Here is a 14,170-nt window from a genome sequence, read left to right as displayed (position 1 = left end):
TAGTCTATTGCGTTTGATTTCATGATATGTGTTAAAATTTAATATGTGATATCAAAGCTTACTTTTAGCTATGTTGTTTGATAGTTAGATGCTTTGTAAATTATCTTACTGTGTTCTGTATTTGTATTTCATGTGCTTATCTGATCTGTTATATAAAGTTAGTTTGTCATGAATTTAAATGAGTAGTTTTTCATTTGCTTGATGTCTGATTCATTAAAAGGTATAGCAATCATATAATGATAATTGCTTAAAGAGAAAAATACATCATGTTAATAGCATAGGAAATTTTCAGATTTTTGAGGTTTGCCCAATTGCCTTTTAATTTTTCTCAAGTCTTGAAACTAGTAGCAATGATAATTCGAGCATGTCTTTCATTATGTTCTGATATTAAAGTATAATTATTATTTCACGTATTTCTAAAGGATAATGTAGGCTATGCCTATGTCATGACCCAACTACCTGGTCATGCGGGCACCTACTCTAATCCTCTAGATAGGAGAATCATTACCACCCAATTTAAAACTGGTAATGCGGAAGTAAGACGAAACATGATATATTACCTTAATATAATGAAAGAGTCAATCTTAACCTTAATAAATGCGCTTATTTTGTCAGATATATGTACACATAATTAGATAAATTAATAATAACCAAATAATGTGTCGGATACATGGTAGCAATATGTATTGTCATATACAAGAACTCTTACTCAGATACATGTATATACTTTGTCAGAACATGTTCACTCAGTAAAATAAATTGATAAAAACTAGATATATTATGTCTTAACTTAAAAACATGTACACTTTATCAGCTTCGTGAACTCTTATTCAAATATATGCATATATTTTTTCATATACATATACACTTAATCAGATAAACGATAAAAACTAGATACATATAATCTTAACTCAATAATATCTCAGATTCATCAATAATGTGTCTGATACAGGCGCGAATCTCCACTTATTGTGTTCACAAATAATTGCTTCTTGATGAATAAGCATCCATAATTTTTGACCTTTTTGCAAACTTTAGAATATCCTCCGCCTTATCACTAGTGATCACATCAAAAATCGCAATCGGTCCATTGTAGAAAATAGTCAGTGGTGCAATTTTCATGCCTTTTTTGAACAACAATAAGCCTCGAAGTAGGGCAAAAAAGGGTCAACAAAAAGTAATCCTCCCAAGGCGTTGAAGGATCTAAAAGGCTCGTACCTTTAATGTTTCTATGTCATTCTCCGATCCAATAGAATCGATCTTCAAAATTACACTATCAATATGCATATATATGCGTATATAGACGAATTTATGTAACAAATTAGTGAAAGGATAGAACAAAAGTAATACTGGACTCTTGGTGCATTTAACAGAAGAAGATCGTGTGAGGGAGAAGGATGTCATGCCCCGGGAGGGTACCCTAGATGTGATCGGCACTCGAAGGTCATTTCTGACCTCCGAGCGAACCACCTAGTCCAGTCAGACGTTCATTCAATCACATTCTCTTAGCGGAAAACTCAATTAAGGATATACTGTTCATAAATTAGGGCCAAAGGCCAAACAATCATCAACTCGACAAGAAATTTTAAAAGGGCTACTCAAAAGAACAATTCAACATTTCTGCACTCCAATCTATGAAGCCTCTATCTACAATTTAGAAGGTGCCCATGACAAGCCCATGGCTACCAACAATCAAAATAAAGCAAGTGACATCAGAACTATACAAGAGGAGCTCAACATCCTCCGAAACTAGGAGGACTCACCGCTAATTGGGAGGGGGTGGGGATCTTCAATGGAGCGCCGATTGATGATTTCTGGTATCTGTCTCTGCATCATGAAATGATGCAGGCCAAATGGCGTCAGTACGTGGAATGTACTGGTATGTAAAATGGCCAAATGGAAGGACATAAAGGAAACATCAATTCTATCAGAACTCAACTCAATAGAAATAACAACTCAATCAAGTGTCCTAGATCTAAACAAGAATACGGTTTAGACGGGACTAATCACATACCATTCAACTCAATCCGACTCAGAGTACTATCAAGACTTATGTGGGAGTTTCTCTTATCCGACAACCATAACTTATGAGCCAGTGACAGTACAACAAGCCGACGTTGTTGCCGCGTCCGTTCATGCTTTGCCAGGGCATGAACGAGTCAACCAATCATGGATCCAATCCAACCAAGTCCTATAATGTCATGACGAATATTTTGGGGAAACATCTGACTTTAACGATTCAATCCCCTCCTACATTTGGCGACGTAGTTATTGGGGTTTGAGTATAGACTATACTCTTACCCGCTTCGGTGCTCGATACTCCTCCCATGACTCTATGCTCATAAGACTCCCTCCAATCATCTCAAACAAGCCCTCACGGTTAGTTTCATGTGGGACATTGCCCACTCATCAACTCTATCCTCATTCTCAACTCAATTAAGTCATAATGGCAAGTTCCATTTAGGACCTCGTCCACTCGTCAATTCTATCCTCCAATTAACTCAATCAAGCCTCATTTAGGTAAGCATTTATGACATCTCCTCAAAACTCATCACAACTCTATGATTTTAGCTCAACAATTCAAGTAGAATAACACATTTAAGGAAAATGACTTAAGCAACATAATCACATGGCTAAAGAGATCAACAAAACATAATGACAAGTCATCTCCATCAACTCATACTAACATGAAGGTTTTAGGAACTTTTTAGCTCAACAACATCAACACATATAACATTAAATAAATAGGGGACAAAACTCATTCAAACATAAACTATACCAAGAAACTCCATTTTCATGGACATCTAACCTCAAAACAAGAGTAGGGCACATGGGTGTACTCAACCCATGTTTTGGATAGCCTTACATACCTTAGAATAGACTCTTGAAGAAACCTTGTTGTTGGGTCTTCAATGGAAAGCTTGAAGTCTTGAAGCTCTTGGAACAATCTCTTGTTGGAAATGGAGAAGAAGAAGAAGATGAAGAAGAGAGAGTTTTCTAGGGCTTTTCTAGAGAGAGAGTGGGGCTGCAATTTGTGATCCCAAAATGCCCAAAGATGATACATATATAATTTGGGTGAATTCCCAAATTGCCCCTTCTTAAAAGTTCTGAAAATAGGCTAAAAATGCCCCTGGCGCGACAGTGGTGCGTCGCGCCATTGCAGCGCCAGGCTGATTACGCCTAAAAACCTGCACATCTCGTAGTGGCACGCCGCGCCAAGGACCAAACTACTGAGGCACATTCTTGGCGCGATAGTGGCGCGTCGCGCCCTTACAGCGCCAAGGCCATATTTTTTGGGTTCTAGAAATTGGCTTGAAAAACCCTGCACACCTCGTAGTGGCGCGCCGCGCTAGGGGACAAACTACTGAGGCGTGTTCCTGGCGCGATAGTGGCGCATCGCGCCACTGCGGCGCCAAGCCCAGTTTTCCAACAATTGCAACCCAGGCCTGAAAATCCCTGACGTGCTAGTCCGTCTTAGGATCGTCATATCTTTCGACTCCGAACTCCAAAAATTTCATTCTTGGTGGCGTTGGAAAGAAGACTCGACGACCTTTAATTTGATGGGTCGTGGGCCACCCATATTGTCGTCTTTCAAAAGATAGGATCGTTAGAAGTCGATCCCTAATATGGACTCATCCTAAAACTTAGCCACGCCGAATCTTTTGGACTTAGCTTGGTCTTAGGGGTCCTTCGTGACCCCACATCACCTCTAACACTTCTCAATTTCTCAAGGACTCGTCTTAACTCATGCAAATGCTCCACAATACTCGAGTTCGACCCTACCCGAATAAAAGAAGGGTCCGAATCTTAGGGAAAATTTTTGAGGGGTGTTACAAAGGAGGAGAGTGAATGATGAATAAAATGTGGGAGGGGAAATTTAGGAGAGAGGGTGGATTGATTTTGAGTGAATGCATAGATTATGGAGAGAGTTAAGTGGGTAGATGATTAAGGATTCTATGTTAGACTAATTTTAAAAAATGATGCATCTCAATGTATCTAACTTAAAAAATGGTACAAAATTCTTAATTAATGGAAATATACGTAATTATTTAAAAACATAGATATAATTAGTATATATGGATAAGTAGGGTCACAGAAGCTACGAAGGAGGATCTCAAAGAGTAGAAAGACAAGATCTAATCATGCAAGAATCCCCACGATTTGTTTTATATTTTCTAACATTAGGCATTGATAGCTGAGTGCTTGTATAATTTTCTAATCTGATCCATCGTATAGAGAAGTAGAAAAGTTTAGAGGAAGCTAACCTTTGTTACACAATCTTTATTTACCCCTGTGTGTATTTCTTTTTGATTTTATCAGGAGCCCAACTAATCTAGATTCACATCGGGTAAGACTCATTCATCCATAGCACTCCCTATACCAAGGATTTTGCCATAACCAACCTCTGTGCATATTTCGATTAAAATGATGCATCCATGGATTAGGTATATATATTAAGATGTTGAACACAACTCTAGATATGTAATTCAAAGTTCAATTGCATCAAACTGGAAACTGGTAATTGTATCTTAGAGCTTTAATTTCCTATCAAAATCTACCATTTTATTTTACTAATTTTTAAGTACATAATCCAGAACCAGAAGAATCACACTACTTTCGCTGACAGTAACAGATTACTGATGCAAGGAAACTTTAAGACATTTTGATGTAGAGTTTAAGCTCCATGCATTGACAATGTAAAATTTATTTATATAATTAGGTCATTTACAAGTAAATCTCTATAATTAAGCATAATTGATGATAACCTGCTGGTAAAAATGATACTCCTATCACAGTTTAAACTACATTTATAATACAAAAAATCTTTATCGGTCAGTTCATAAGAAGAATGTATATAGCAGGCATTCTCTTTAAGCAAAACAATTATGGAACAATCCTTATTTAGAATCTGGTTTTGCTATTTCGATTATCATAACACCAAAAAAAACATGAACAAAGAAAGTACATTGAAAGAAGGTTATAAGTTTATGTTCACCAGAAGGCAAGCTTAAATTTTACTGTATAGCAGTGACAATTTAATTTGAGGTATTAAAAATGTGTCATTATCGGTTTTATCCAATACTAGGAGAAACACAGTACAGTTTACCATGAAAATTTGCAAATCTGTTACCCTCTCCTCCTTACCAAACTATGGCTCCGTGCATCTCGCTTCTCAACCGCAAACCACGCTTTAATGTTAACTATAACAAGCACAGACATGAATATTCTTCATCAAAAACAATAAGAGCTATAGATGTATTTTTTTGTTATACGTTGAAAAAGCAAATGACAACTGCTCTTATGGTGAAATCTTGACATTAAATCCTCCTCTATTTCCATAACTTGACAGAACTGTCATGACTTGCAGAGCCAACCATTCCAGTCGCCGGTGACTGTGCTAGGGCAGCGATAATGTTCTCATGTGCCGGAACCGTCATACTTTTGTTCTCAACCATGTCCCACAGCTCCAGAGACTGCAACATAAATTCACAAAGTATATGTGAGACTGTTGTAATGGCCGCAAGGGGTCAAAACAGCAGTGTAGTGTTGAGCATTGTCACTAAACAGCAAAAAATGTATGAACATCAAGTAGTCCATCAAACTTAAGTAAAGTAGAGTAGCAATTACCCTCATTCCTCCAATCACCAACAAAGAAGAATAACTAGGATGAAAAACGCAAGAGTGGAACTGATTCGCAGTAGCACTTAGCTCATGAATGCAGTCACCAGTGGCCAATGACCAAACTTTGACAGACTCCTCACTAACTGATGCCAGTAATTCACCATTGAGATCCCAGCACAGGTAGTTCACCACTCCAGGATGCCCCTATAAACAAACACTGAGATTTATCTGAAGAGTAGAAAGAAGCCTAGGACACCCAAAATATATTAAATAAACTCAAAGTCATCTAGCACCAAAACAAACCTGGAAAGAATGAATTTGCCTATCATTCTCGACATCAAAGACGGAAACCACCTTATCTGAAGCAGCAGCCAACAGACGCCCAGTCATTGGTTGAAATCTCACTTGCGCACTGCCTCCTTGCTACAAACAGAGAGAAATGAAGTCGAAATTATCTCAATACTAATTTACTACTGCAAAGTAGGTTTAAAAATAACAGTAATTAACATCAAAATGCAAACCTTGGACACCCGAGTACATGAAAATGGACTAATACTCCAGTAGCGAATTTCATTGTTGCTATCGCAGAAACAGAATAGGTCGTTCTTTTTAGGATGAAAATCCAACGACATAACATGAGAAGTATGTGCCGTGTAAGCATGCAAACAATAGCTAGGCTGCAAATAAAAGTTCAGCAAAGGATTGGTTAGTATGAATTTGTTCAACAATTTATTAATTGAAAACCTGCTAATAGTATGACGGTATCAAATCCTATGCAACTTTAGCTAAGGCCTTACAACTACATCTCGTAGTATTAAAAAAGAAAAAGGCCAAACACTGAAAAGATCTGAAGTTCCAACAGAGAATTTAAAAATAATTACATTGGTAGCGTCCCATAATCTCACAGACTTGTCAAATGAAGCAGTTGCAAGTTGAGAAGAATTAGGTCGGAAGCGGATATCTGTAATCAAGTATTGATGTTCCTCAGGGGTGGTTTCTGTTTGCAGAGTGTCCATGTTCCAAAGAACAGCCTGATGCATACATAGGAAATGTTTCATAATTTACAATTTCTTAGATGAATAATGAAGTAAAATAGAGAATAGAATCTACAATCCCATATCATAGAACAAAATAAAACAGTAATCCAATTATTTATGCTGAAGACATTAGATACTCTGGAGCAGCCTACCTTCTTGTCATGTCCAGCACTAGCAAGTAACTTCCCATCTGATGAGAAATGACAGCAAGTCACTTTATTTCTCGTGCGTATACAACCAACTTCACCAAAGGAGAAACCTGAGATGAATCGCTTAAGTTAATAAATTTGCAACCAAAACGAAAGACAAGAGAGCTTTTATAAGTCCAATTGTAAGATCATTACCTTTTGAAGATTCAGGTTTGTGTTCAGCAAGAGTTTGCTTCAGTGTTCCATAGATATTTCCATCTCCTCCGTCTTGTGACAGAAATGATTCCACATTATCAATGTCTCCAAAAGGCTCTAAGTCATCCTGTACAACAGAAGTCATGTTGAGCATTATACGATTTAAGATAGTATAAAACACTTTCAAGGTCAAGACATAATTAGCATATTAAACTTCTCAATCATAAAAGATCTGTGAATCTATATGGAAACCAAATACTTCATTAACAACTATGAAAGTGGGATATCTAAAAAAAAATAATGTAACAAACATTTGCATGAAAAACTGAAAGAATTACCAGCTGATTTGTAGAGGATGCAATACCACCAGTTCCCTCTCCTCCATACATCATCAAACCTTTTGACATGCTAGTCATCCCATCACCTGGGGTATGAGTTGATGCTGGTGAACTTGGTGAAGGGCCAACGGTGTTACCAGTGCCAGTACTATTAGCATGTCCAGAAGACGAATGCTGCTTCCTTTTTCTGTTGGTCTGGGAAAATAGTAAGAAGATGGATGAACTAATCTTCAGTTGCTTGGACAGTTGGACTGATTAGATAGATTATTTTTCAGAAAACCAAAACATAAAAAAGGAACAGGAAATGACGGAAATTTCCAACTGCAGCAAAAGAAGGAAGGTAAGGCAGGATATGTCACTAGTTAACAATAGTTGATATCGCATGAGTTTGATGATATCAAAATCCAGATAAAAAAACGGCTTTTTTACGCTTTCCTTAAGCTAACCTGTTGCTGTTGTTGTTGCTGCTGCTGCAACTGGTCCTGTTGTTGAGATGTAGAGTGCTGCATTTGGGACATTTTCATCTGTTTAAGACAGGTATATAGTATAAGCACTTTAAACTTTAGCCGTTATATGGATTGGAAGAATATAACACAGACCATTCCACAGAAACAGACATTATCATTTACGGACAAATGTCTAAGCCTCAGAATAGTTGTGCAGTGCAATTAAAAAAAATAGCATAATTAACGCCCAAAAGAAAAATCTATTCTTGACTCTAGAGAATCGAGTTAACCTTTGGGGAATTCGACTGTACTGGAGAGCAAATGGATCCATCATTTCTTGGGGGCTGACCATCTTTGGCATTAAAATTCCCTCTAGATAATCCACTGAACCCATAATTAGGTGAGTTTCCAAGGTTACCTTGGGCTTGAGCTTGAGCTAGGACCTGTTGTTGTTGTGATGCCAAAAGAAATTGATTTTGGGTCTGTAAGTTGGGTTTTTGTACTTGCAAACCCAAGCTGGGTCTTACCTGGTCAATTCCCTGTACATATCATGAGCAAAGCAACCGACTATGCATGTCAAAATTTCTGTATATTAAAAGCAGTGATGACAAAAGCAATAGGTAACTTACTGTTAAAGGCCAACCCTTCAATGGTAGACCAGTGACACCTTGGTTCAACCCTAAAGAAGAAGGAGAAAATATAAGGACTGAATTGCCCAAGTAAGATCATCTACAATATAATTGACACACAAGTACTCAGAAAAGACAGGAAAAAAACTAAACAGACTCATCAGAAAAAGAAAATGGGACACACGAAAAAGGGAAGTTTCAAGAAAGTTGAGCTGGAAAAATAGAAATGCTAAAACAAGCCAACAAACAGAAAAAGGCAGAGAGACAATTCATTTATGCTCACATAAAGAAACCAGTTCCAATGTTTTCCACCCATAAATATTGCTGCTAAAGACAGGTGAATGAAGCTTGAGATGTGATACAGAAAATTACCAAAAGTGACACGTCATTTATATAAAATAAAAAGAATTTGAATCCAAGTGCATTGACAGTGTCTTTGGGGGAAGTAGAAACCTTAATCAGACTTAGAAGAAGTTTTTTAATATATAGTCTAGCAACAACAACATACCCGGTGTATTCCCACAGCATGGTTAATAATTTGTCATGCACTTCAAACAGCAAAAAATGAAATTATCCATGATGCCATTCAACAATTCAAAGAATTCAGATTTGAAGGACAGTGATGGAGTTCCACAAAACTCCACATGATTAAGTGTCTTACAGGAAGATGAGCAGGTTTTCAGAAAAAACCATGCATTATATCAAAGATAAACAAAGATAATTTGGTGAAATCACTGCTAAAAAGTGCATTTCATAAAAATGGGTATATTTTCCATTTGAAATTATCAGTAATAGGTGGACAAAGGGGTGTCAATCAGAACATGTATCTATTTTTGTATGCTGAAAATAATTCTTTTGTAGTAATACCTGCACCAAGTCCAGCCTTGGACTGAAGAATTGCTTGCCCATAAATTGATGAAGGATCCACGGGCAAAGACTTCTGAGTGCCACCCAAGTTCACTTCCCCTTTAATATCCTACATAGTTGAAATAGGGATGGCCCTTAGCTTGGCAAAAGAAGACAAAACACTGAGTATTGAACAAAGAAGAGATATCCTGTCTAGTATCTAGAACTAAGAGCGTGTATAGTTACAGTTGCCAGCTGCGGCCGTCCTTGTATTTGCTGCAACATGTTCCCTGAATTTCCTTGTACCAACTGGCTGAATCAACAGAGAAGAAATAGCGATACAAATGATTCAAAGTATGCAACAAATAGATAGGTGTTGTGTTAAATAATGTAATAACATATGGAACAGTTGCACCAACCATACCCTTGATGATTAGTTGCTGACTTGAGAATTGCCATCCTATTGGGATCAATAAGAGCTGAAGATGTTTCCGAGTCCATGGACTGAGGGTGCTTCATACGTTCCTCGTACATTTTCATTGCCAATACACTGGCAGATGGCTGCCCCATCATACCTTCGGAGTTGATAGCATTTATAGGACCACCAAGAGGGGAATGATTTGGATCCCTTCGCTGTAACTGTGCATTTCTTTGTTGCATGAGTTGCAACTGCTGCATTTGTAACTGCTGTTGATGTTGATGCTCTCTTGCTTTCATTTGTTGAGTCTAAAATAGAAGGAAGTGCTTCAAAATTGGTACAAAATGTGTAACGCTTCTTTTAAGTAATTTCTGTCATGGGTCATTGCTTAAGTTCAACAAACCTCTATGTACGCTGCTGCTGCATCGGAATGTTTTTCATTTGTCCTTGCAATGAAAATGTCCCAAAACACAGACCACCATTCAAAAAGAAATCCTCCAGGTGCATCAATAGCTATAAAAGTAGGAATCAGAAGATCAAAACATAGATTCTCATCAAGAAAGAAGAATCTAACATGTCGAAAGTTATGCAAAATGGTGAATGGTGGACAAGACAATATATTGGTAGAATATGAACCAGTCTACAGATTGACCAGCCAAATAGCTGGAGATAACATGATGTAAGTGCAAACCCTTTGAAGCAAAAGAAATTCAAATTTAGAGCAGCATTACCTACAGGATCAGTAGCAACCTTTCCTTCTGTCATGAAAGCTTTTGCAGAATTATGCAGCTTTCGTTTCAGCAGATAGTCATGAATGTAAACATCCAGCCTAGAAAAATTAACAAGAGTCTAGTAATAAAATAAATAATATCCCCTCCGTGTAAATTTGGTAAGTCAAAACAATTTTATCCTTTAACTTGACAAAAAAGTAGATAAATTCTTTTATGTAAACAAATTGTAATCTTTTCTAAAAATGTAACATTTCTTTTAAAAGTAAGAAATCATATGGAAATTGAAAGTGAGGATTAGATGGTTTTGATGGGAATAATCTTCCTTTCCCGATTATACACTTGTAACTAGAAATTATCCTACAATATTCTCATAATCATTTGTAGAAAGTAAAAACATGATTATGCTTAGAAGAAAAATCAAAAAAGAAGCTGCATACATCTTATCTGCTTCCCAATTACTCTGCGCCATTAGTCCAACACAGCACAAACGACTCGCGATTTCACTGAGCTGCACGCAAAAACACAATTTCAGACAATAATTTAATGATAAAAAAAAAATTAAAAAAGAAATGAAAGTGATTGGCATAAAGGATATACCAATTACAATTATTCCAGCATTTCCTATGGAAGAAATCAGGAGTCTTCCAAAACAAAAGAAATAACAATAAATCAAGATCTCCTTGTTTTGGGTTCACTGAATCAGTCAACACACAACACAAATAAATGGATCCACTATATAAACAAAGATTAAGGATAATCTCAATTATTCAATTCAATCTGAGATGAGCTTAAACATTCCACAACAGAATTTCCATCCACTGGAAAACTACAAAATATTCTCAAGGAGAGAGAAAATCGACAAAATATCACCACAGCTCCTCCAGTAACTATCCGAACCTTAGCTTCGGACGACTCCTTTAATAATAGCTCTAGGGTTAGCTTCGGTAATCACTGTTGACGTGATTCGCTCATTCCCTTTCACACTACTACTTTACTTCACACATTTGTGGTTTCCGTATTGGTTTTTTTTTTTTTTTTCATTTTTAGTATAAAATAAAATATACATGGAGCTTAAATAAATTGTGTGTGATTTATACGAGATCTGAAAAAGCACCCCTGTTACTTATTATGTAATGGAAGTACCAAAAATTGATAACAATATTACTACTATGTAAGTAATATTGATGGGTTTTTTTTCCGGTGTTAATAGAGTTTTCTCTAGTGAATTTTGAATATGAGTTAGCTAATGAATGAACGTTATCCCAAATAGGAAGAAGTAAAGAAGTTATTGACTATAAATAGAAAAGCATGATAACTCTACCTTAAAGAGTGGGAAAGATGGAAAGCATTCGCACTATCGTTGCTCAGCAACGGTATCTTTCCTTCCTTGCGCCTTTTTTTGTGAGGACAATTGCTCTTTCGTCAAAGTTGCACCTAAAATTCTAACATATAAAGGTTTTGCTTAATATTTTACACACTCAATATGATTTCTATTTCCCTTTTCTTTTGTACTGTTTTTGAACAAAAGTAAGTGTCAAGTGTGATTTGTTTCATTCATTGAATTCGCTAAAATTATATAATTTGAAGCGTTTCTAGTACAAAATTATTTATTTCATTCCATCATGTGAAGAATTAATTTGAAACATTGAACTATGACGAAGAGTTTAATTCTTTAAGAATACACATGTAATTTATAATTTAACATTATTGTTTAATTTAATCTAACCATTACATATTCTGCTTTAATAATTTTAATTAAGGATATAGAAAGAATCTATGTATGAAAGGGAGAGGGGTAGAACATACATTCTCTTCTCTCTCCTCCCTCATGCATTAAACCCTAGGCAATTTTAATCTTTTCACGGTCTTTCCAGTCACTAGTTAGTTGGCGGAGACCATGACTGGTCAGTTTCTTGCTCTCCCTAATATGATAGCAACTACATCTATCAATCTTCCGCAGAACAATCTTCCAAATTAGCTATAAGCTTTGTGAAAACACTCAAACCTCAAACTCTTAATAATATGACATTGTGCACTAATTTGCCTATGATTCGGTTTAAACATCCTACATTACTACATGGTGAGCCGTATATCAAATGGTCGATGGATGTGATTGAGAATATCCAACATGTTGTTGGAAAATTCTTAGATGATGGACCTAAATTGGAGGAGTCAAGAACAATAATACCAGTAATGCAATATTAAAGGAGACTATCAAATATGTATATTTCCAAGCTGCCACATAGTTTAGTCAAGGATGGAAAATCTTACTAAAGGAGACTTTTAATTTATGATTCCAAATTTAAATTGTAGCCTGTAGGAGAAGACCAATAAAGCTATGGCATTGATTTTCTTCCCTAATTTATTGCCTACATACTATGTGAAGGAATTCATATTCTCATTAGCGTCGATTTTGTATATCTCACTCCACCTAGACATGGTTATATCAATAAAACTAAGGCAAGATATGCCAAATTAAAGGTGCTAATAGATCTCATGCCAAACTTACATGATCATGTGAGGATGGACATTGAACATAAAGCCACAGCGGACATAAGGACATTAAAATTTAACATTCAATACAATTATCTTACAGCATATCATAAAAAATATAAATTTCTAGGGCATAACATACATGAATGTTGATTCATGCATCCACAATTGACATCAAAAAGGAAGGAAAAATGAGATGAACAATTAACAAGCAATGATGATGGAGATCAAAACAAACAGGGAAGAATAGTGTTAAGCCAACAAACAAGAAGAATGATCAAAATGAAAATGGGGATAAACAACTAGAAGGAACTCTTCCTAGAAAGTTGACAAATGGAAAGATAGTTGAAAATCTTCAAAAATAAAATGAAGTAGCTAAAAAGAAGGGTAAGGGCCCTGCCAACAGTCTTATCACCATGAGAATACTACGGGTAATGGAAAAGACATGAACATCACTTCACAAAATTAGTATGAGACACTAAACAATGATCAGGAGCAAAAGGTAGATACATGCAATAATAAGGGGATAACAAAGGAATATAAAACACTTGACACAAGTGATAACAAAAAAGGTACACATCAGAGCAGGTCCAACACTGGGAATGAAACTAAAGAAATTAGTCTAAAGAAGGTCACTGAATATTAGCAAACAAGACAGAATACACATATTGTGACGATAAATTTCATGGATCTAGCACAAAAGGATAAGAGAGAGCGGGTGGATGAGAATCTCTGATTCTCGTAAGGTTGAACAATCTAGTGATCCACTTGATAAATAATGGTAGAAAAATGATGGAAAAATCATAAAGGACTGATGAAGAAAGGGAGATCTCAAAGAATGAGAATGAGGAGGTAAACAATTCCACAAAAGAGACAATAATTGAGGAAAGCGACCATAACCAGGACAATAAAGATAATTCAGCAAAAAAGTGATATCATACTATTAGAATCAACCTTGGCACCAATCATAGAAAGAGGGACAACAGTGAAGCACTTTGTTAACTTTGAATCATAACAAATAAGATAAAGGAATACCAACAGTGCAGATCTCGATGCTAATAAGGAAATTATACTAAGTGAGAATACATAAGACTTACATAAATATCAACCACTTTAGACTAAGGAAAGCATTAATGATCAGTACTGAGGTTCAACCAATAGTTATATATCAGAAAAACTCACCATTAAAGGTACTCTATGATATAGTGTCCCACCAAATAACAAGGATGAGGACCATCAGGCCAACCTAAACCAAATTGTCAAAAA

At 36.1% G+C, this 14,170-nt stretch overlaps 1 protein-coding gene across 1 annotated transcript; it reads right to left on the bottom strand.

Annotated features, from left to right (window-relative positions):
* Positions 1-4,865: 4,865 nt before the first annotated feature.
* LOC129882652 (transcriptional corepressor LEUNIG_HOMOLOG-like) lies at positions 4,866-11,421 on the bottom strand. Its single transcript, XM_055957041.1, has 18 exons — positions 11,009-11,421; positions 10,849-10,919; positions 10,412-10,509; positions 10,084-10,193; positions 9,687-9,988; positions 9,509-9,575; positions 9,284-9,392; positions 8,417-8,466; positions 8,078-8,326; positions 7,788-7,865; positions 7,342-7,536; positions 7,004-7,130; positions 6,812-6,918; positions 6,504-6,653; positions 6,144-6,299; positions 5,926-6,045; positions 5,629-5,826; positions 4,866-5,474 (listed from the first exon to the last, which is right to left on the bottom strand). The coding sequence occupies exons 2-18, from the start codon at positions 10,878-10,880 to the stop codon at positions 5,331-5,333; spliced, it is 2,292 nt and encodes a 763-aa protein (XP_055813016.1). The 5' UTR covers positions 10,881-10,919; positions 11,009-11,421; the 3' UTR covers positions 4,866-5,330.
* Positions 11,422-14,170: the final 2,749 nt, after the last annotated feature.

This window comes from Solanum dulcamara, chromosome 3 (genome assembly GCF_947179165.1).
Source record: "Solanum dulcamara chromosome 3, daSolDulc1.2, whole genome shotgun sequence".
NCBI classification, from domain to species: domain Eukaryota; kingdom Viridiplantae; phylum Streptophyta; class Magnoliopsida; order Solanales; family Solanaceae; genus Solanum; species Solanum dulcamara.
Note: the sequence above shows the minus strand (reverse complement) of the source record. Positions and strands in the feature narration are given on the sequence as shown.